Here is a 25,224-nt window from a genome sequence, read left to right on the forward strand (position 1 = left end):
CTGCATTGCAGCAAGCAGGTGATAGGCGGGCTTGGACCCTTGGGAATCATTGCACCCTCGCAATCTTCTTGTTCTTTCATTGGGTATCTAGCTGTCAAACATTCACAGCTACGGGGAAAGCCTCGCGTCGCTACGCAACCAAATATATACAGACGGACTAGATGTGCCTAGTCCCATTCGTCACCCAAGACACAATCGAGAATGGCACAAGGTTGGGCTCTAAGATTCCAGTCCTGCGCAGCCCTTCGACATATGCCGGCATTGTTACGCTGAGCCAGCCCACCACTAACAAGTATCCTATTGCCTGCGACCGAGATTCAAACCTCCACCGGCCATGCCTGGTACCATAATCTTCCTTCCCAACGTCCATATGTCCCCTTCTCCAGTCCTCCCCCAGTACTCCGATCGCCAGTAGTATCTCGAACATCCCATCCTCCAAGACTACACCCATTAGCTGCAGGCAGAAAAAGGGCATCGCACCAGTCGGATCTCGCCACCCAACGTGCTTTCCCGCCATGAACCCCGCGATTGCATGCGTTGCACCGCCCACTGCAAACCCCGTAGAGAGCTGAATGTACGCACTAGCACGTGAACCCTGTGGTGCCGTATCAGTCTGTCCGCGCAGCCAAAGACCGAGGGTGGATATCACTCGGCGTGCCGCTTGATGCCACGTACGACCCCAGAAGGAGCGCAATGAGCTCATGAATCCTATCGGACCCATGACGTATGGGTACGAGCTAGGCTCTCCAAGTCCACAACAAACGATTATCGTTGCTGGCACTGTATGTACAAGCCACAGCTGGAGGTATACGCCCACAGCCCACGACCAGACCGGTACCAGTGCGGCAGTACTCAACGGCTGCGACACTGGAATTGGGCCTCGATTGAGATTAGGACAGCTGAACTGCAGAAGGTCTAGTAGGAGATAGTAGCAGATGGCGCGTCGTAGGCGAGAGCGAATATACGCCCTTGAAAGCTGTCAGAAAAAGCTAGATCATAACCTTATCGAGTAGAAGCGGAAGATCTATACCCTCTCGACACTGTGCCCGCATAGCAGATATATGGCACCTCCCAATTCCATCCAATACCTCGCGGTGTAGTCATGAGCTCGAATGCCCAGCATGATTTCCTGAAGGTGCCAAAGGCTTCTGGATTCTCTTTTAACGCGTCCAGACGCCTCAAGCTTCTTTCTGCGTTTGTCAATAATAGCACGTCGAGCGCTTTGAGTAGTTGTGGTGTAATTGCCAAGGCTAGAGACCAATCCGAAGCTGCATTGCCCGTGGTGGAGGTGATAATTCGACAGTACAGCGCGAAGAGGACAGGAAAGAAGAGGAAACCTCGAAGAGGGAAGGGACAAAAAAGTAGCGGGAGGAAAAGCAGTGTCTCAAATAAAATGAAGATAGGAAGAGGAAATGGATGAGGATTCTTCTGCATGTTGAAGAAGGAAAACGCTGGCCGGTCAAAATCTGAAGCATTGGAAGGGCTTGTGCTGGTAAGTAATGCGATGGTAAATACAGACAATTGTTTCATTTCATACCTTTGGCGAGATTAAAGACTTGATTTTCAGCTTCGCATGAATACTTGGAAGTACCACGCACGACACGGAGATGCATGTGGAGGCAGTGCTACCTCAATAATTTTCATTGGTTCAGACAGATCACAAGACCGAGTACGTACCTATTGAAAGTAATATGTTATACTGCCTGTTACGATATCGAGACAGCGACGACCTTTGCCTCAGCCGTATGCATGCAGGCAAGAAAAAGATAACCTTGGCAGGATGTGGGGCTGAATTCTCCGCTTTGATGCATGAACTTTCACAGCAATGGGGAACCAATGACATCCAATCAATTTACACCCGGAACGGCGGAGCACATCTTCCAGACTTTTTTTCCCGCCACCCTATACCAATTCTACATGACGTGCCTCGCTCTGGAGGCTGCGGCGAAGGATGAGGTGGGACGGAGTCAGCAAACGAACCGTACCCACATCTACTAGGCTTCGGGAAGGGATCATCCTCAGACATAAGAAATACTTCGATCATACGTCGTTGAAGACCGAGATTTGAGGTACTTTCGCTCATTGAAGACAGTAACTATATGATTCACTATCGCGAGCCTTGCGCCTACCACCCTTCGAGTGATTGGACTACCACCAGTAGCGCCAGTATCTCGCTTCCCGAGACAATCCAGGCTGTAGCGTACAATGATATTTGCCTGCCTCGGAGAAAGCCTCTCGGCCGTGCCTGCCTTTTGCATGTGATCACCACACCATTATTGTCTAGTGATACGTCGCCTTCTTCCTCCTCTCGCGCACACACCGCCGTAACGGTCATTTACAGCTCTCACCTGAAGGATGATTGGCAGCAAATACAAACGGTACGGGCGTATCACGCTTCTACGCATTTTCATCCTTGGCCTTCCGCTGACACTTCATCATAGATCGCCCGGCACAGCATTTTGAAAGTTCAGCTCCGTCTTCTCAAGATGAGACTGCCTTGGGTCAAATATATCTCCGAGATAAGACTGGGTTTGTGAAAATGCGTGTCTTCTACTATACTCTGTGCCCTGCTAGTACTTTATAGCCGAATTTACGTCGCTGTTGATCTAAATCTGCTTATTGACTCTTTCTTTCAATTTGCTTCAAGCTTCTACAAGCAATGTCTCATATTCGCCCTAGATCGGAAGTGGACTCTGAGGTCTACCTCCTTATTCTACAAACTTGTCTGTTTGTGGGACTCTTCGTTTGGAAGTTGACAAGGGGGATCAAGAATATTTCAGGCTCTGATGTGAGCTAATTTCGCGTCTGATAACGCCGTTACTGACTCGTAGTAGGGACCGGTCATAAGCATTGGCGTTCCGTCTATTATAGACAGATGGCTATGTACCTACCAATACTATGTCGCTGGACCCAAGGTGATAGACAGACATTATAGACAGGTCATTTCCCCCAATCTGATGAGGACCAGAACGTCGCTCATGTTTCGATGAGCAGGGTTTGAAATACGTCAAGACGACGCCTCATCATAGTCTCGTCCTCGTATCGTCTAAAGCACAGATCGAAGAGCTTTCCGAAGCCCCTGAGACGCATCTCTCACTACACGGGGTCGCTAAAGACGTATAATTCTCTGCCCATTGCATCGCAACAGAGATGATTTGACCATGAGCAGATGTTCTCCCCCGAACATACGATGTACGGTTTCATCGTCCACGACGAAGCTAATGCCAATGGTAGTATGCATTTTCGTGTCCTACGGACACTCCTGACTCAGAACCTGAAGAATTTGATGCCTGCGTTGCATGACGCCATGGAGAATACTCTCCTCAAAGCGATGAATGAAGCATCTCCTAATTCCAATGGTATTAAATTTTCTTAATCCTCGTTAGCAGCATTGAATTTGTAGCCGAGACTAATCCTTCCTGACGACTAGGCTGGAGTACCATGCCGACATTCGCTATGGCAAGAAGATTAGTGTGTCGCATCAATAGTAGAGCCTTTTTTGGGCTGTCGCTATGTGAGAGGCCTGATACAACCAAACAATCCCTCTGCTCATTCTTGACATTAGCGAACAATTTTGAGTTTCTCGAGGCCGCTGTCCAATACCCCCAAGATATTTTCGTAGTTGGAGAAGTATTGCAGATGACGCCTAGGTTTCTTGCCCCGTAAGTTGTCTTCATTTGCATAGAAACCTGAAGCTTTTTACTGATTATGGTAGGTTAGTCACCTCTATTGTGACAAGAAGACAACGAGCACTAAAGATAATACTCAAATATCTGTTCCCCCTTGTGGAAGAACGCCTAAGAGTCCGCTCATGGGAAGAGAAGGGACAGAAAAAACCGGTAATGGAGTCTTGAGACATCGTAGCTGGATTGCTAATGTTCGCAGATGGATTGCATCCAGTGGATCATTGATTCCGCGCCGAAGAAAGAACAGTGGGATGCTAAACGAATCATCCAAGAAGCTTTGGCACTGTGGTTTGGCTCTGTTCACCAATTAGCAATGGTGAGTAAGCGCTCAATGGCATCCTAGGCACATTGGAGCACTGATCGTAGCATTCACAGAGCTTCGTGTTCGCGCTCTACGACCTCTGCGAGCACCCTGAATACATCGAGAAACTGCGCGAAGAACTCGCACAAACTGGGGAGAAGCGGCAGTGGTCCCCGAACAGCCTGCCACTACTCGATAGCTTCCTGAAAGAGTCGGCACGGATGAACCCTTCTGACAGCAGTACGTGTTCCGACTCCAAGCTCACCAAAAGTTCTTGCAGGACCATTTGGCTGACAAATTCGCAACCGTAGTATCAATCCGCCGTAAAGCTCTCAGTCCTTACACATTGTCTGATGGAACGTTGGTACCTACGGGCAGTTGGGCCTGCGTCCCGCAGCGCGCCATCTTGCGAGCTCCGACGTACTATAGTGATCCAAATGTCTTCAATGGATTTCGTTTCGCCACAGAAGGGGCTGTTGGGAAGCACTGTCCGAAACCTGGACCTCTCACGGACATTGACGGAACATTTCCCTTATGGGGCCTGGGCAAGCGAGCTTGGTAAGCCACATAGCTTCCTGACTTTTTTTCTTTTCTTTTCTCTGTTAAGCAGAAGTGTGTGACCAAAACCGAGAGACAAGCTTAGCTAATACGATTTTAGTCCTGGTCGTTTCTATGCCGTCGAGGCTCTCAAGATGATGGTCGGGCACGTGTTGGAGAGATATGATTTTGAGCTCGAAAATCATACAGCCCGACGTACATTCTCATGGCGCTCAGCGACCATTCCCCGCTCTGACGTTAAGATATCATTGCGCAGAAAGGAGGCATAATGAACCAGCGGCCGCTTTGTGGTTTAAGTGGTAATCTTGAGAATCAGTTGAGATTGGTTTCACGGTTCGATTTGGCGTGGACTTCGTGATAGATTTCATACCCTAATGGACTTTGTACGGATTATGGGTACTTGTGGGCTGATTAAAATTCTAAACTACGCGTCCAGCGTGTTGATTGATTATTGCATGAAGCTGCAGCTATGCGCTCTTGTACTAAACTAAGAAAAACATCGCGCATTTCTCGTTCCCTTTCCGAGTGCTTTCGTGAACGTAAGGATCTCGACTATGTCTGGGGGAGAGAATGAAGTGGATGCTGATCGAGCTGAGATCTTAGCTTTAGGAAAGCAGTCATGCGAGGGCTTAAAGCTAGCGGTGGTGACGTCGGAGATGGGCTTTGAAAACCGGTGTACAGCGCGACCTCATTTGTCTGCAGTTTTCATGCCTCTGTCGGTAACAAGAAGCACATCGTGTCAGACCGTTGTCCAGCGGCATCTCGAATCCCCACCTAAGATTCTTTGTCTCCTTGTCCTTTTGCCCTTTGTTTCTCAAACCATTCCACGCCCCTTATGATCCCTTCCTTCATGCCCCAGAGAGGTTTGTATCCGAGTCTGCTCTTGGCCTTGTCGATAGAATACGTTCTGGTCATGCAGCTGAACTTGACTTTCTGCCTCGTGGTCCCTGGCTGCTTCCTTCCCCAGAAGAGGAGCCAAAATACCCACTCCAGAGTCGTTGCCATCATCAGGCCAACGCTCTTTGGAATCACCCACACGTCCTTTGGGTCCGTCTTGTCCCCCGCAGCAGCCCAAGCGGTGCGCGCGTAGGTCCAAAAGTTGTAAGGGTCATCGTTGGTGATGAGAAAGGCTTCCCCGTCGACACGTTTGTTTTCTGGGGGTGGATCCGATAGGTCATATGTCTCTACCAATTTCTGCGCAGCAAGTATGTGCGCATTTGCGACGTTGCCAACATACGTGAAGTCAAACCTATTCTTATTGTCTCCCAATTGAAATTTGGTCTTCCCGTCGTAATAGACTTGCAAAACGTTTGGCAGATTCTGCACATCCCCCTCGCCGAAGATCCCCGCGGGGCGTATGGATACAGTCAACATGCCCCCGTACTTTTTGTTGGACGCCAGAACGAGCTCGTCAGCGATGCCTTTGGTGTGAGAGTAAATCTCTGATTGCTGTGGAGTGCCCAGCACAGGATAAGTCTCGTCAGCCATGACGAGGTCGCTGACACCATCGTGGATGACTGACGCACTGGACGTGTAGACAAATGCCTTGACACGTCCGACCTGCCCGGCACATTCCAGAAGATTGCGGGTCCCGTCGACATTCACTTTGTAGTAGAGGGTGCTACTTCCTTCAAACGAGGCTACTACTGGGGAGGCGGTATGAATGATCACCCGGGGCCTGACTTCTTGAAAGATGGATAGCACGGTAGCTTTGTCGGTAATATCTGCGTCATAGTAAGACACGGAGGGGAAGCGATTCTGGGTAGTTCGAAGGTCAAGGACGGTGACTTGAACGGAAGACTCCAGCTCCAGCAGCTGAGAGACAATGTGATGGCCGAGAAAGCCACAGCCGCCAATCACGACCACTGAACCAAAATCTGACTTCATAATGGATCGAAGCAGCGTTAAGATGAGAAGGTGGATGGATGAATGCTGCGTTGAGAATTAAATGCCTGAGAGATTGAGGTACTGATGAAAGTCAGTATTAAAATTGCCTAATGATGATACTTTACAGTAATATTACCTTTGCAAACAATCGACTAACGATTGAAACGTTTGCTTCGCATTCCAAGGTTCTTCTGGGTACTTTGGTGGCGCACGGCGCGGCTCTCGGCCTCAGCTCTTAGCTTTATCCTTCATGCAGTAAGACGGACATGACTCACCGCTACCGCATGTACCGGTTTAATTGGCATATAATGTTACGGATATAGTTGCTGTTCAGGTAAGGGTCCACGCTCTTTTGGCGCTACGGTTTAGCGATAAGGCACGCTTTTCCGTGACAAATAGTAGCAACACCGGTTCGATTTCGGGTGTAACTCGAACAGTCTAAATAGGTTTACTTGACTGCACTTAAATTTGATTAAAGCTTATAACTTTCGTGCTTTTTTTAGCTGCGCGTTAAGCTATAAGTAGCTTACGGAATTATATCTAGAGGGTTTCTATATACGATATACATATAGGCCAGCGTATAGGGAGATGCGCTATTTTTCGAAGTGTGCAATTATTACGAATATAGTGTACTTTAAGAGATTCTTGCTATTTAGATAGGGGTTCACACTCTTTTAACGCTACGTTTTAGCGATAAGATATGCTTTTTCGTAATATATAATAAACGTATTATATAGTTATCTAACTCTTATTTAAAATCGTATCTTATATATAATAAGTTTATATAGTCTTATAATATTATATAATCTAAGACGCTAATTACTATCTTTTATTAATATATTATTATTAATTAAATATATTACTTAAATATATTAAGTAATAGATATTCTTTTAATTATTTTCTTTACGCTATATTAATTATAATAATAAAACTTTAGATTAAGAGATTTATTATAAGATTATAGCGTTAATAGCTATTTAATTAATTTTTTTATTATTATATAATATATAATAATAGAGAGATAGATAAATATAATAAATATTATTTATATAATTATTATATTAATAATAAACTCTTTATTTAAATTATTCTCTATTAAAGTTATATTATTATTCTTCTTTTTATAATAAAGTTTATATAAATTAATCTTTTCTAATTATTATAAATATACTCTATATTTATATATACTTTATAATAGCTTTCGCTATTATTATTAAATTTAAAAAAGCGATTAAACGAGTTATCTTCGTTTTTAAGATTATTAAAAAGATCTTTAATATAATTAATAAGATTCTTAAAGCTAAAAAGACTATTAAGATTAAAATATCTTTTCTCTATAAGAAAATTCTTATATATATAATATTATTGAAGATTATTAACTTAAATAAGATTAAGAAAACGTCTTTATCTATTATAAGAGAAGTAAAATTATCGCTATTATTATAAAGATCGAATTTATAAATTATATTACTACTATTATCGCTATAATTATAGTTATTATTATTATTATTTAAATATATTAAATTCGAATTTATTTAACTCTAAGTCGAATTAAGAGAAAAAAAGAGAGATTTTCTTTCGTTATTTAAAAGATAAGAAGCTCTTTCTTAATATTACTAAAAGATTTTAAAATATAAATATTAAATACTTTAAGTAAATCCTCTTTTAGATTTTTAAGATTAAATACTTCGTTAAATTAGCTTATATATATGTTAATTTAATTAAAAAGAATAAAAACGTTTATAATTATTAATATATATAATAGAATAAGATAGAGTTAAGCTTAAAAATCTTAAATTTATATATATAGTTAATTATAAATTTAGAGTTACTACGCTCTTTAATTAAATCGACTAAGTTATCGCGAGTAAATAAATTAGCGTTCGTAATTATTAAAAAAATATCGCTTATTAAAGTTCGCTCGATAGCTCTAATTAAAAAATAGATATATATTATTCGAATTTAGAATAACTTTTTTATTTTCTATTAAAATTTCGAGATTTTTCTTTTAAATTATAAAACGTAATATAGGCTTTTAGATAAAAAAAGAATTATTAAACTTAGTCTTATAGTTCTTTAAAGATAAGAAATTTAAATATCGCTTATTAAAGATCGCTTACTAAAGACCGCTTATTAAATTTACTCGATAGTCCTAATTATAAAAAAGATTATAAATCTAATTTATAGACCTTTACTCGTAATTATATAATATATTATTTTTATATATATTCGATAGCTATTAATTATTTTATATATATAAGTATAAAGAAAGATTTAAATAAGATCTTTTATTTGTATATTATTCGTCTATTACGACTATCTAATATTTATAAATTCGACTTTATTCTTACTTATTACCTCGTCTTTATTACTATATATATTTAGAGTAATTAAAATAACTTTAAAATTTAAAAAGTATTAGATAGACTTATATAATTAAGTATAAGTAGATTTAGAATTATATAGTAATAGATATATATATATTTATATATAGATCTTATAATAAAACTAATTTTTATAAAAGTAAGAAAAAAAATAGAGGTATCGCCCTCTTAAGCTTTTATATTAAGTCTATATACGCTAAAAGTCTTAGCTATACTATAACTTCGCTTAATAATTAAATTCCCTTTAAAAATCTTAATTAATATTATCTTCTCTCTTTAACAATTTATTTTTAAATTTATATTATATCTAAATTATAGATATTAAAAAGATTTACTAAAACTTTTTAAACTCTAAAGAGAATATAAAAGAAAGAGTTTTTTCTAGATTAGCTATATACTAATATAATATAATTTATAACTTTTTAAAATATTAAATATTACTCTTAAATATTATAATATTAATTTATAAATTATAAAAGCTACGTAATATATATACTCTTATATTACTTTTATAAAATATCGTAGAATAATTATATATATAGAGTCTATTATTAATAATTTATTATTTATTATTATTAAAATTAATTATTATTATTATTATTATTAAGATATATTATATTACCGCGTAGTATATATTTATAAATATCTAAAGCTCGCGATTATTAGAGTTTATAAATACTATTAAGTATAACTTCTTTATTTTATTTAAAGTTTTTTCTTTATTAATACTTCGTTAGATATTATATTAATCGTTTATTTCGTAAATCTAAAGTATATAGATAACGCTATCTTTTTATATTCTCTTTATATATTATTAGATTTTAAAATAATTATTATTCTTATAAATATAATAGCTAGAGTTATAAAGATATTTTTAATATATTTATAACTCGCTTAATAGTTAATTACTACGCGCTCCGCTAGCCTTATATCTTCTTTTAAAAAAAAATTTATTATTATTATATTTATCGCGATTTTAAATATAATCTTAAAATTTATAATACTTATTTTAATAAGTATAGAAATATATTTAAGAATTATAATATTTATACTTATTAGTATAGTAACTATATCTCGATATAATTATACTATTTATTTAGATTTCTAGCAAATATAAAATATTAATTAATTTTATTCTTAAAAGATATTTATTTATCTCGAGATTATCGACATTATAAACGCTATATTATATACTTATTCGCGCTATTAATATACTATATTACGCGAGCTTTAATCTAATAAACCCTTTTTTATTACTCTTTAATAATTAAAAAATATTATTATAATTATAAACGTAATATTAACGTAATATTAACGCGTATTAAACTATTTTAAAAGATATAAAAAGTCTAACTTTATTATAATTTAATTAAATTAAATAAAAACTTTATAAAATATTCTAGATATAATAATCGAGATATATAATATTATATATTTCTCGATAATTACTTATATTCTTATAATATATTTCGCGAATATAATATATATATTAATTATATATCTAGAACGACCTATCTTTCTCTTAATTATTTATCTTTTAATCTTTTTATATCGCTAAGTATAAGCTTAATTAAATCTATTAATAGCGATAATAATAGCAATTTAAGCGACGATATTATTTTACGTAAATCTACTATCTATATATCTACTAGCTCGCCTTTATCTCGCTTATCTAGAAAATCGCCTAATAGATATAATTCTTTTATTTCTTCTTTCGAGAATTAGAATAAAAATAAAAAAATAAAAAATATAGCGACTATTATTACTTCGATAATATAATTAAATTAAATTATAAGATCTTAGCTATATTCTATCTATATTAGAGCTTCGATCTATATAATTTTTAATTTAATTTCGATAACTATATTATATCTTCGGATATGTAGATTTTTATATATATTTATTATTATTATATCTTCGAGTATATTAGATCTTACTACTTATAATTTTTTAGATTATTTTTAAAATCGTTAATCTTTAAGCCCTTTTTTATATCTATATTTATTATACTCTTCGCTTATATTTATATATTCTATATTCTTCTTAATAATCTACTAGTTATATTCGATAAAATATTTAATCTATTAAATTAGATACTTTACTTCGTCTTTTCACTTACGCTTATTTAATATCTTTTCTACTTCTTATTCTTTAATATTATTAATAAATTCTAGAGTAATATATTTAGATATATTATTATTATTAATTTTACGCTTATAAAGCTCTAGAAGAGATATATAAAAGATGTTATAAATTCGATAGATAGATAGTAATATCAAGCGATATATCTAGATTTTAATATGATTTTAAATAATAAATAAATTAATAGCCTTATCTAAAAGCTTCTTATTCGATCTTTTTTATTTAAGATTTTTCGTTAATAATATTACTAAGTCTTCTTTCTTAAATACTTAAAACTAATATTTCTTATTATAAATCTTCGCTTACGATTTAATAAGTTTACGCTATTTATTCGCTAGCGACTCGCGTAATATATAAATCTTCTTTATATATTCTTTCGATATTAATATCTTTTTTTTTAAAATTACTATTCTTAATAATTAGATCTAAAATTAAATTATAATTATATATTATATAGAATAAACTATATTTTAATATCTTATATTCGCTTTACTAATAGATAAACTCTATAATTAATAAGAGTTCTATTTAATTATTTAATTTTTTATTATAATAAATTTATAAGTAATACTCTAATATCTAATTCTATTATTTAATTTAATTATTAGTTTAGAAGTAAAATACGATACTTAGTCTACGTTTTATCTTTTATTAAAAATAGATTTTTAATTAAAACGTACTCGTAAAGATAAAATTACGATTAGATATAATATTATTTAATAAACTATATTTTAAAATAATTTTCTTATAAAATAGATTTAATAATTATATTATATTAATCTTTTTAATTATAAAAAGATATCTTATTATCTTAATATATTAATTTATTATAATAAATATTATATTATAAATATATTTATTACGCTTACTTAGCGATAGATTAATAATAAAATTTATTATAATTTCTTTTTAAGATTTATTAGATCGAGAAAGTATATTTAACTCGCTATAAAAGTAATATTCTTTTATCTTTATTCGCTAATAAACGTTATATATATTAATATATAACTTTATATCTATCTTTATACTACTTTAATAATATTTTTAATTTAATTATTTAATTATTTTATTAAATTTAAAATATTTCGCTAAAAGATTATTATAATAAAGTCTTAATAGCTCTTCGCGAATAAAAACCTCTTTAAAGATATATAATATATTCTTATACTTTAATAGTCTTTAACTATCTATTATCTAAACTCTAATATTTCTCTTTCGCTTATTCTATATTATATTATCGCGTTATTATTAAATATAGATATTCTTATATTAAAGAATCTTAATAAGTTTAAATATAGATTTACTATTTAAATTATATATTATTTTATTAGCTTTTATTATCTAAACGACTAAGTATAAAATAAATTATTTATAATTAATAGTCTTAATAATAGAGTTAAGCTACTTTTTAATTATATTATAATAATAATAAATAAATATCTCGCTTAAACTCTCTAGATTTTTAGATTAAAATTCTCTAAGTTTTAAAGAATATACTATATTTAAATATATCTCTTATATTATCGCAATTATTAAACTCGTAAATATTACTCTTTAAGTAATTACTTCTTTTATTCTATTAGTATCTAGAGAATATTATATATTTATATCTAAACTATATAATATAGATAGATACTCTTTACTAGAGATATACTTTATATTCTTATAGCTTTTAATCTATCTATATACTATTCTTATTATAATAAAAATAGAATTTATTAGACTTTCTATTATTAATAGCTTCTACTATAATATAAATAAGAGTTAATTTAATAACTTATTTTTATTCTTATAATTAAAGCGTCTAAATAATATATTAATTAAGTTTATCTTATTAGATCTATATATAATAATAAAGTTAAATATTAATAACTTTATTATTTATCTAGTCTAACGATTATTTAGATTAGATAGTTTTATAAAGTATTTTAAATTATTATAATTTATTAATACTTTTATAGAATATAGACTTTCTTTTAAATAATAATACTAATATTTAAATGCTATTATAATAGCGAGAAGTTTTTAATTATAGATTTTATAATTCCGCTTTATTACTATTATCTTTCTAAAATAAAAGGCTACTAAATATTACTACTTATTATTTATCTAAAGTTAAATCAAAATATCTACTAAGATAAATTCTAAGGCATTTATCTTAACTCGAATTAGAAGCTTAAAATTAAAGTGTTATAGTATAGATATATCTAGAAAGATATTATATAGCTAGATAAATATATACTTAATATTATTAGACTATTTAAAAGATCTTAATTTAATATCTTTAACATTTTCTTTTAATAACTTTATTAGAGATTTAGTAATCTAAAAATAGTAATAAATAAATCTTTAATAGAAGTTTATAAATTTTAAGAAGATTTATATCTTATAATAAATCTTAAACTTCGACTAATCTCGAATTATTTCTACTCTATATTTATCTATTAAAACGCTAGTAATAGATATAATAAAGTCTAAAAATTCGATCTTAATAATAAGAAACTTATATTTTTTTAGATTTATATATAAGCTAAATTATTTAAATATTTTAAATATCTACTTAATATAATCTAAATATTTTAATTACGAATTAAAATAGATAAGAATATTATTTAAATAGACTATATAAAACTTATTAATTAATTTTATTAAAGATTTATTAATATAAGTTTAAAAAGTTATAGAGGCGTTAATTAGATTAAAAGATATAATTAGATACTTAAAGTAGTTATAATATATTTAAAATATAGTTTTTTATTTATTATCTTTTCTAATTTAAATATAATAATATATATTCTTTAGATCTAACTTAGTAAATCTCTTAATATTATTTAAATAATTTAATATCTTATTAATTAAAGATAAAAAATAGCGATTCTTTATTATTATCTTATTTAGATCTCGATAATTAATATATAAATATAAATCTCTATTCTTCTTTAATATAAAGAGAATAAAGATTTTAATTAAATTAATAAAATATTAAATTTAATTCTTTACTAAGATATTATCTAGATAGCGTTTTAGCTTTATTAATTTAATATTAAATAAATTATATAGTAAGTTAAATAGTAGTTTCGCTATAATTTTAATAATATAATTATAATTCTTATAGAGTAATAATCAACCTACTTTCTAAATTAAGAATATATCTTTATATTCTTATAACTCTTTAAATAGCTTTAGTGTGATAATATTACTATTTATATAAATTATATCTATTTATATTACGTTAATTAAAGATTTAATTATAATTATATTAATAATATTAATAATAAATAAGATATAGATAATACTCTTCTCTTTTAATATATTAATAAATTTCTATAGTAAAAGAAGATTTATCGATATTATATTAATATTAAAATACTAGATTCTTATAGCGATATTAAGCTTAATATCTTTATTAAATAAAGTCGATATACTTAAAATAAGAGAAGAATTATCTTTCTTTATAATCGAATAAAAGATATATTTATATCTCTTTATACGCTTCTAGCTATTTTATAATTTATAGACTATATAATAAATATTATAATAGTATATTAAATTATTATTTATTTATCTTAGACTTAATAATAATATATCGAATTTCTATAAATTATACTTAAAAATAAAATATTAACTAATTATATTAATCTCGACTTTATTATTAAAATAAATACTAGTTAATATTAAACTAGATTTTATATTTTCGATAATTACTTAATCTTTATAGATTAAGCTAAATATAATAAGTATTTCTTTACTTACCCTTATTATTATAAAGTCTTTAATAAAAATTTATTTTTTCTCGTCGTCTTAATAGCGTAAATATTAAATTTATTAATTAAATTAATAGAAATACTATTAGCGTTATTTTATTTAAATATTCTATATTTATAAGTATAATAACTTTTCTTATAATAATTATAGTATTTAATCTTCTTAAGATATTTCTTACTCTAGATCTTTTTATTATAAGATTTAGATATATCTTATTTACGTAAAGTATACGCTTTTTTATTCTTATAAGATCGGCCTCTATATTCTTTTTAAAATTTATCTCTCTTATAATTCTAAGAATTAAAAGCTCTTTTAATATAATAATTATATGAAAAGCGTATATTTATTTTATACTTAATATTCTTTAAGCGAGCGGCTAATAAGATTAACTTATTTCTATTTATTAAAATAATATTTATACTAATAATAGTCTTCTAGATCTTCGAATAAAGTCTTATTATTAATTAAGTAATTCTTTATTATTTATTATATAATAATAATTAAGCCTCTAACTCGATAAAATAAATATCGAATTAATATATAATCTAATTAGATCTTTATCTTATATTTATATACTCTTAATTAATATCGAGTTATTTATTAATAAAATTCTTAATTTTATTAAAAAGAAATTTCTTAAAATAGTTCTAGCTATTTAAGGCTATAGAATTTTATTTATTTTTATTATATTATTATTTCTTAAAATCCTTTTTAAAAAATTATATTATCTAAAGAATTTTATCTCTTTTAATTTTAAAATTTCGAGAGTTAATATAAAACGCTATTTTAGCGTTATAGATTTACTTCTAATATTTATATATAGATTTATTATAATATAAATCTAATTTTTTTAAATAAATATTATAAGAATATCTTAATATATAAATCGAAGTTTTCTCTAAGATATATTTCGATTTTATATTAAGATCTAAGCTATTTTTATATAATAATAATAATAATATATCGAGATCGCTTAAAGTGCGATTACTATATATCTTACTATATTTAAAAACATTAATTTCTTTATTAAGAGCTATAAGATAATATCTTTTTAGTAGTAAATCTTAGCGATAAATACGCTACGCTATTTATTTATTAATATTAAAATTAATATTATTATTATTTATATAATTATAATTTATTAAATTTATAATTTAAGATTACGTTTTATCTAATATCGTTTAGAATATAAAAGATTTATTATTATTTTTACTTTATTATAATTATAATTAAATAGCGACTATTATATTAATTTTAAATTATTATTTCTTAAAGAGTAAAAGAATTAGAATTATTAAATAGATTTATATAATTAAATATAAATAAATCTAGAGTTATATAGTAATATAGATTTAATAATAGATATATATATATATTTATATATAGATCTTATAATAAAATTAATTCTTATAGAAGTAAGAAGAAAAATAGAGGATATCGCCTTCTTAAGCTTTTATATTAAGTCTATATACGCTAAGAGACTTAACTACGCTACGGCTTTATCTAGTAATTAAATTTCTTTTAAAAATCTTAACTAATAAAAAGCGAATAATTAGAGCTATAAAGATCTTCTTATATTTAAAGAGATTTATATAAATAATAATAAGTTAAATATCGATACGTCTAGCTCTAATAAGCTCGCTATAATTAAAGTAATTAGAATTTATAAGAATTTTAATAGAGGTAATTATTTTCGCGAGCGCTATATTTATTTATATATCTATTTAATCTATTAATAAAATTACTTATTAGATAAATATTCTAGAATCTAAAATCTAATTATAAATAGTTTTATGTAATTACTATTAAGTAATTATATTTTTAAAATAGAATAACTTTTAGAGTACTCGCAGATACTCTAGTCGCTATAGTATATATCTAAGAGATTTTTATACGCGTTATACGATTTACTAAACTCGAATTTATTTTATTAAGAATTATTAATAATTAATAATTAATTTAAATAATTAAACGATTATTCGAATCTAATATTTATTAAGACTATTTTAATTATTCTTTAAAAGAGTATTAAAATAGATTTTTAAGATTATATTTTAATTTATCGTAATTAAAATTATCTATTAATATATTAAATACTCTAAATATTATTAATAAATCTTTAGAAATAACTTTAATAATATTATTTAATCGAGGTTAATTCTTAAAACGAGTCTTAATATATTTTTTTATCGTTTAATTTAAATTCAAAATAGAATAGAGATTAAAAGTAAATCTATAATCTCTTATTAGTATATATAAAAGAATAAGATAGAGCTAAGTTGAAAATTAAACTTAAAATTATATATATAGTTAATTATAAATTCGATTTCGCTACGTTCTTTAATTAGATCGACTAAGTTAGCTTAATAACTCTCTTACGTCTTCTTATTAAAAATTAGATATACGTTATTTATAAATAAAATAACTTTTTTATTTTCTATTAAAATTTTAAGATTTCTTTTTTAAATTATAAAGAATAGTTTACGCTATTTAATATTAAAAGAATTATAAAATTCGATTTTATAATTATTAAGAAGCAAGGAGCTTAAATATCGTTTATTAAAGTTCGCTTATTAAATTTATCGACAGCTCTAATAAAAAAATAGATATATATTATTTAATTTTAGAATAACTTTTTTATTTTCTATTAAAATTTTAGAACTTTTTTTAAAATTATAGTCTATAGTTTATACTTTATTAAAGTAAAAAAAAATCGAAATTTAATCTTATAATTCTTTAAAGATATAGAATTTAAATATCGCTTATCAAAAATCGCTTACTAAAGATTACTTATTAAATTTACTCGATAGCTCTAATTAAAAAAAAAAATTATAAATTTAATTTATAGACCTTTACTCTTTCTTATATAGTTACTTAATTAATAATAGTATTTAAATAAAGTAAGATATATTAAAATATATTATATATAATAATATAATAATAGTATTATTATAGAAAGATTTAAGAATTTAATTCGTTAAAAAAGATTTTAAAGACGTCTTTAGATATATATCTATCGCTATATCTAATTAATAGTTATTTAATTTTAATTACGATAGACGCTATTAAAAAGAATAATATCTATTATTCGAATTATATATATTATTATTTCTATTTAATTTATTTATAAAGATCTTTATTTAAATCTTAATCGCGATTTTTTTATAAAAAGTAATACTTTACTACTTATATAATTTCTTTATAGTTTCTTTATTAAATAATAATATATTTATATACGTTTAATAATTCGACTAGTACTATAATAAATTAAACTTTCTAAATTAATTTTATAAAGAATATTATAAGTTTTATAATTAAGTTTTTAAAAATTAAATTTAATAGTATTTATATATAGATAAGACTTTCTTTAAATAAGCTAATTAAGATAAGAATTATAATTAAAAATCTTTTAAAAAGAGTAATTATCTTATATTAGAAGCTTAAGTTAATAATTAATTTTCTCTTTTTTATTATTAACATCGTAATTCTAGAACGAATATTCTTAAGATAACTTTTTAATATTTTTCGAAGATTTATAATAATTATATAGATTATATATAAAATAAAGATATATTTATTATAATAAGATATCTTTCTAAAATATTAAAATAGCGTTATCTTAATACGCTATATTAATAGTTAAGTTATATAATATATATAAATTAATATATTTAGAAAATTCGATATAAGAGATTATATTCTAGACTATTTTAATTTAAAAATATTTTTAATATTAAAATAGCTATATATTATTATTTTAAAAATATATAATTTAAAGAAATAAAGATTATTTATTACGCGATAGAGCTATAGCTATATTAATTATAAGAATCTTATTTAATTCTCTATTACGATAAAGACGTATATATTAATAAACTATATAAATTCTTTATATATAAATTAGTTATAGTTTTATTACGCGATATAGCTATATTAATAACTACTTATAATATTATAATAATATATATCTAAATATCTATAAAGACTAATTAGCTAATCGATAATCTTTTCTATTTTCGATATTAAAAAATCGCTAACGTATATTTATAGCTAAGAGATTTTATATCTCTATTAAAATAAAGTAAGATTTATTAGAATAGAATATTAATATAATTAAATCGTATTATCTTAAGAAACTATATAATTTCTCTAATAGAGACTTACTATTAAAATTAGAAAGATATATATAATTTTAATAAGATTTTATATAAGCTATTACGTATTTAGAGGAATTTAATCTATCTTTTTAATAATTATAAATATTCTTATAGATTAAATTATTAATCTAAGTACTCGTCGCGTTAAGTTAAAATTTATAAAGATATATCTTATTAATTTTAAATTAGTTTATATAGATATAGAATTCGATAATCTCTTAATATTTTATTACTTTTAATTATAATATATTATTATAAGTAGTCGATATTTTCATAACGAAGTTAATATAAAAGAAAGATATTTAATTATTAAGATTCTATTACTTTAAATACTTTCTTATTTTAATAAGTTAATCTACGTCGAGATAATTCTATATATCTTCTTTTATCTTATTTTCGCGATATTTCTATACATAAATAAGTTTATTTATAATAAGCGAGATTTTTAATAGAAGAACTTCGATAAATAGTTTTTTATATATTAGTTAATAAAATTATTTAACGATTATTTAAAATTTATACTTCTAGCTTTTAAAATAAATCTATTTCGTTATAAGATTATATTTTCGATAACTATATTAGACGATAATATATATATAATTAAAGTCTTATTTAATATATCGCTATTTTAGCTAGAGAGCTTCTTCTTTACTAGAAAGATCGTTATTAATAATCTTCGCGAGGTGCTAATATTATTTAGTATTAAGGGCTATTATTTAAATTATTTCTTTTATAGAGAGATTATAATATTAGTATATAACGTCGATCTTAGTAATAATAAGATTTAATTACTAGATTATTAAAAGTTAGATTTCTATCGTCTTTATATTATTACTTATCTAGTTTATATATTTAAAGTATTATTATAATATTAATATCTTTTAGTCTATTCGCGCTAGTATTATTAATCTCTATTACTTATTATAATAAATATTATTAAAAAAAATTCTTAAGATCTATATCTCTTTAGATAATATTTTAGATTATTTAGAAGTTTTTCTAGCGCTAGAGATTTTTTTTAGATTATTTATATATCTAGAAAGATCTTAGCTACTTTAATATTAGATATAATTAACTATATATCTATATATCTACTTATATATACGAGATTTCTATATAGTCTTATTATTTACGAGTATTAATTATAATAGTAGGATTATAGATTAATAGATTTATTATAAGACTATAGCGTTAATAGCTATTTAATTAATTATTTTATTATTATACGATATACGATAGATAGAAGATAGATAAATATAGCGAGTATTATTTATATAGCTACTATACTAGTAGTAAGCTCTTTATTTAAATCTTTCTCTTTTAAAACTATATTATTATTTTCTCTTCTACTTATATTTATATATAGCTTTACTTTTACTCTAGATTATATTATTTAGTATAAGAGTTTTTCTAACGCTAGAGAGTTTTTTAAATTATTTATATATTTAAAAAGATTTTAATTACTTTAATATTAAATATATTAAATATATATTTATATATTTACTTATATATACGTTATTTCTATATAATCTTATTATTTACGAGTATTAATTAATTAATATTAAAATCTTTTCTAATTATTATTTATATATTCTTTTTATACTATAAATTTTTTTTTTTTTTTTTTTTAATATCTTATAGTCTAATTATAGCCTACGTCTTAAAACTCTTAATTAGAATTATATCTTTATGTAAAGTGGCGTAATAGTGACATAGTACTTTATATGACAATTAAACGGGTACCTTGACTCAATTACAAGGAACTTGATTCAAACGGCCTAGGAAGATTAGTCTATCTAAGATTCAGCGTATCGGAAGAGTGTGGAAGTGAGTGTATATGCAAAGGGCTGTTTGAAGGAGGCGAGCATGGGGAGGATCCCCATCTATCTTGATGCCTCGCCCTTACAGCTGAGCTGAAAGAATTGTGGTTCACCGGTGAAATTGCCTGTAGAATTACTCAAACCTTAATGCTTGCCCTACACGTACTAGTATAGGAGCTACACGTATACGCGATAGCAGACATCCTAAGCAGGAAACGCTTGCGCCTTGGATTTATTTTACGCCCCACGACTACTGGAATCTATATGCAACCGCAGAAAACTCCCCTTCCTCGGCAGCTTCTCTTTCACCCACCCCAGATTAATTTGTATTGGCGCAAAACCATCCATGCAAGCACGGATGCAAAATGAAAACGGCCGAAGGCAGTAGCTAGTCGTCTTGGCAATGCATCACCTGCGAGCACGAGGAAAAACACAAACCGGGGAACTATATACCTACTCTGTCGCAAGATCAGGAGGCGCGCTTGAACCCTGCATGTCTCCATACTGCGATATCTCCTCCTCAGAACTGCAGAATGTCGGAAATCGAGGAAGCCATCGGTAATAAGCGTGTTCTGCCAAAAGACACCAAATGAGTTGAGCGAATAGGCGAGTGAGGTTCTGGGGATGCGTAGAACCATTGACACCGACCCGGAAAAGCGTAGCCCGGAACGCGATCAATGCCTGACTTTCGATTGCGAAACTGAGGAATAGGAAAGCATTGAGCCAGAACCATTGTAAACGAGTGTTGGTTCGTCTGCGTCCATAATCTTCATACTTGGAGCTCGAATGGTCATGAGAAACGATGCCAGGTGCTCCTGTAGAGTTGTGTTAGAATGAATCCCCACAAGGCTGAGGTGTTGCAGGAGAACAGAGGATACCTATTGTGGTGGGGTCCTTTTCTGGGTATTGGTGCGCTGCTTGCCATCTGCCCTCGTCGATGTTGATTGAATCCATGAAGTAACACCTCTGGGCGGAATCGGAAAATGGAGAGAAAAGTTTTCATCATGCTGGCATCTTAATATACTTTCCACTTTACAGTGCATTGGCCACTGCCCAGTCTCACTGTCCGTAGATTGCTGTGCCTTTCTCCTGCCGCCATTATATGAGCCTTTTATGGCCGCCAACCTACTCCCTACTACCACACCAATACGATTGCATTTCATGATCTGCATGATCGTCGCTCACCTGCATATGCCTCGGCCGCTCACCTGAATTTCCCTTAATCAGTCACCTCCATGCTGACGACCTTAGCCCGAATTCAAAACGATAGTGATGCTCCATAATCAAATTGTGCAAGACCAGCTCGCTACCACCCACCCACCGTAATGGTGGGCTCTTTGACGAGTCCCTACATTCCCTACAGGAACAACATCTTTTACCATTTTCTCTTATCTTGACGTCCTCCCGTCTTATAATTCTAACACCACGTTCATCTAAAAGGTGTGTCTCGTAAATTGCACCTACTCATTGTCTACGAAAATTTGGTTCATTGGCACGTCTCAATATGTCGATTCCTGCTGGTGTACCTCTATCAGAAATCCCTTCGCTTCAACCCCCGCCTGGAGTCACTCCCAATTTCATCAATCCGCCTACTATTGCACCCGCCCTCATCGCCGTCAATGGGGTGTTCCTCGCGTTAATGCTTGTTGCCGTGAGCATAAGAATCTACTCCAAAGGACTTCTTCTCGGATCACTAGGCTGGGACGATTGTTAGTGGCCCGACTGTTCAAGTGAGTTTCCAGCTAATCGAGCGCAGACACCTGTCTACTTGCAGCAGTAGGGCTTCCCTTTCACGCAATGCTATATCCATCATCTTAAGTTTCTATCTTAGGCCGGTTCAATCGCCCATACAGGTGTGATTATCGAACGTGAGTCGTGGCCCCCAGGATCACGGGAGAATCAAGGTATGTTGACTGACCTTGATGCAGAGACAAAGCATGGATATGGAAAACATCTGTGGGATGTCCCTCTATCCGTACTAACGAAAAGCGACGTTCACGTAAGTACGCGGGCTTGATCGCTTGTCTCCTCCACATCATCTAAGATGTTACTACCCGTTAGGTCCTTCTTGCAGAGAATGTCACCGGTCAACCAACAACATTTCTTATCAAATTATCTATCATGCTGCTCTACTTCCGAATCTTCGCGGTAAATCAAACGATGAGGTACTGGATATTGGGTGGGATCGGATTGCAGGTAGTTGTTTACACTGCCACCACGGCTTGCGCTATCGCCCTCGAATCAGTCTGCACCGCAGAATCTGCTGGGACGAACAGCTTTTGTGTCAACCAGTACAAGAATACTGTCTTTCAAGCCGTCTTCAGTTTCACAACAGACCTCTATGTCCTAGTTCTACCAATAAAATCGGTTTTGAATCTGCAGCTCTCACCACGTCGTAGGATTGGGGTAATGATCCTTTTCGGAACCGGCCTTATGTAAGTCTGAACTTAGCATCGTCCTTACTATTTGGAGTGCTGACAATGATAGTGCTTGCGTAGCCAGCCTTGTGCGACTCATCTCCACGATTCAACAGGAACATCTTCGTGACTCGACGTATCAGGGGGCTTACATTTCAATCTTTACGTAAGTTTTCTCTCTCCAATTGCGGACCCCACCACGCCATCTAACTTGACAAAAGAGCCGTGGAAATGAACACCGGCATCATCGCTGGATCTCTGACAACTTTGCCTACATTCTTGAAGAAATCCGGAATCGCATCCTTCAATCTCTCCACCTTAGAATCTCTCAGAACTCAACTCTTCACTAGAAGCAAAGATCCGCTCGATGATGGATCTACCAAATCAAACACTTTCTCGAAGAACCCTTTCAAGAAGAGCGATATGCATCTACACGGCGACAATTACATCAAGCTTGGGAAGATCAAAGTTACGTCTCTGGATAAGCCGCAGCATAACGCCAGTCAGAATGATGTCGAAACGGATCATTCTAATGAGGGTATCTTCAGGACCGATGAGTTTGATGTGGCTTACTCCGGGAATGGCCGAATGAAGGAGAATAATGGGAGGTGAAATAGATGCGCTACTACCCGAAACCTGATCATCCTTCATTCAGTCCCGGAGAGACGAGCTTAGTATTCAGACGCTCTATATGATAAAGTCTAAGGACGCCGGAGGATACATACAATTTTCATGCAGAATCGAACGCTTCATTACTCTGGTCACATCTATGGTGCCTGTAGATACATGAATAATCCGAACGGTGGGGGTGATCATGTGATCACTTTCAATAGTTGTTGTAGTTGCTATGCATTATCGGAAAGTCATTAGTCGTAAAGGTCGCAGTGTGCGGTAGGCAGTGGGCAGTAGGCGGAGCACGGATAGAACTGTAATTCAAATTTGTAGGTTGAAGATCTTGGCCTATGATCTTCGAATAGATGGATTTTGTATTCCTCATGATTGCTCATCCATATTGAGGTGCAAGGATGGCGAGGTACGGCGAGCGAGCAAATCCTCGGAGGTCACCGATTTATTGACCAACACGAGTTCTCCGAGTCTGCATGCTCGAACCTCTCCGAGCTTATCTCGCTCTCCCGCTTTCTCTGCCCCCGTTTTTCACACTCTATTCTACACCGACTGCACATAAGCCCCCCATTGCCACGCCATCCACACCGTGCTGCTAACAGCCACGATAGCGCTCGGCACGAAACCCTTCCCCAATCTCACCGTACCAAACACCGCCCACTCGCTCCCGAAATGTCCCACGGCGATCACGAACGTCCACAGGGCGAGCGCGAACATTTCGCGGTTATGGATATGATAGGACGCGTATAAGCGGACGATGGCCGAGAGGAAAGTCCACGTGCCGAAGGTGCGGGCGAAAAGGGGTGTTACTTGGGTGCTGCTCCTGGTTGCGGGCCCACTGTAGACACGTTGGGTCAGGGCGAGGGAAGGGAGGGAAAGATAGGTTTGGAGGGTGTTGAAGATGGAGAGGACGGAGACCTAGACAGACTGATGAGCTGGGGTTGGAATAGACAACAATGACTGATTGGTAACTTACCAAGAGAAGCCAGGATGGGAGAAGCCCGTCCGAAGTGGGGAGATAATACGCCATATAGATAGATGCTCCCGACCCTAGATAGTGCTTCAGAAGTGAGGCCTGTTGAGACGTTCAGTCTGTTTGTATCCGCTTCACTTTTATTGATTCCGTGTGTTGCTCGTAGTACAAAAGTAGCCGCCTCGGGCCGAAGCTTAAGCCTCATATCTGACACCCCGGCACGCCCGGGGTGTGCCTGCAAATTATGTTTTACTGCCTCGTTAAAAGCGTATTTATTTAGAGCCCCTTCGGTAACCACATATTTTCAAGTTAGCGTACTATATATATACGATTTAGTTTAATAATTATATTTTCACTTACTAGATTATATTTCATATTAAAAATATATAGATTATAGATTAAATTATAATTTATAATTTAATATACGCTAAGTATATATAAATAATAAATGTTTATAACTATAATAGCTATATTTTATTTTTATAATTAATAGTTATATTTTATAATCG

At 30.8% G+C, this 25,224-nt stretch overlaps 3 protein-coding genes across 3 annotated transcripts; 2 read left to right on the forward strand and 1 right to left on the reverse strand.

The window, feature by feature from the left end:
* Positions 1-3,639: 3,639 nt before the first annotated feature.
* Positions 3,640-4,814, forward strand: HO133_009007 (uncharacterized protein; the record flags this gene model as incomplete). The annotated part of the gene is made up of 6 exons (XM_037299868.1): positions 3,640-3,662; positions 3,716-3,803; positions 3,886-4,002; positions 4,062-4,227; positions 4,299-4,545; positions 4,646-4,814. The coding sequence occupies 6 exons, from the start codon at positions 3,640-3,642 to the stop codon at positions 4,812-4,814; spliced, it is 810 nt and encodes a 269-aa protein (XP_037154694.1).
* A 505-nt stretch (positions 4,815-5,319) lies between these two features.
* Positions 5,320-6,432, reverse strand: HO133_009008 (uncharacterized protein; the record flags this gene model as incomplete). Its single annotated transcript, XM_037299869.1, has 1 exon — positions 5,320-6,432. The coding sequence occupies one exon, from the start codon at positions 6,430-6,432 to the stop codon at positions 5,320-5,322; it is 1,113 nt and encodes a 370-aa protein (XP_037154695.1).
* A 15,773-nt stretch (positions 6,433-22,205) lies between these two features.
* On the forward strand, positions 22,206-23,730 carry HO133_009009 (uncharacterized protein; the record flags this gene model as incomplete). The annotated part of the gene is made up of 7 exons (XM_037299870.1): positions 22,206-22,352; positions 22,399-22,431; positions 22,533-22,569; positions 22,630-22,700; positions 22,763-23,136; positions 23,189-23,284; positions 23,340-23,730. The coding sequence occupies 7 exons, from the start codon at positions 22,206-22,208 to the stop codon at positions 23,728-23,730; spliced, it is 1,149 nt and encodes a 382-aa protein (XP_037154696.1).
* Positions 23,731-25,224: the final 1,494 nt, after the last annotated feature.

Source organism: Letharia lupina (genome assembly GCF_014066315.1).
Source record: "Letharia lupina isolate WasteWater1 chromosome Unknown contig_6, whole genome shotgun sequence".
NCBI lineage: Eukaryota > Fungi > Ascomycota > Lecanoromycetes > Lecanorales > Parmeliaceae > Letharia > Letharia lupina.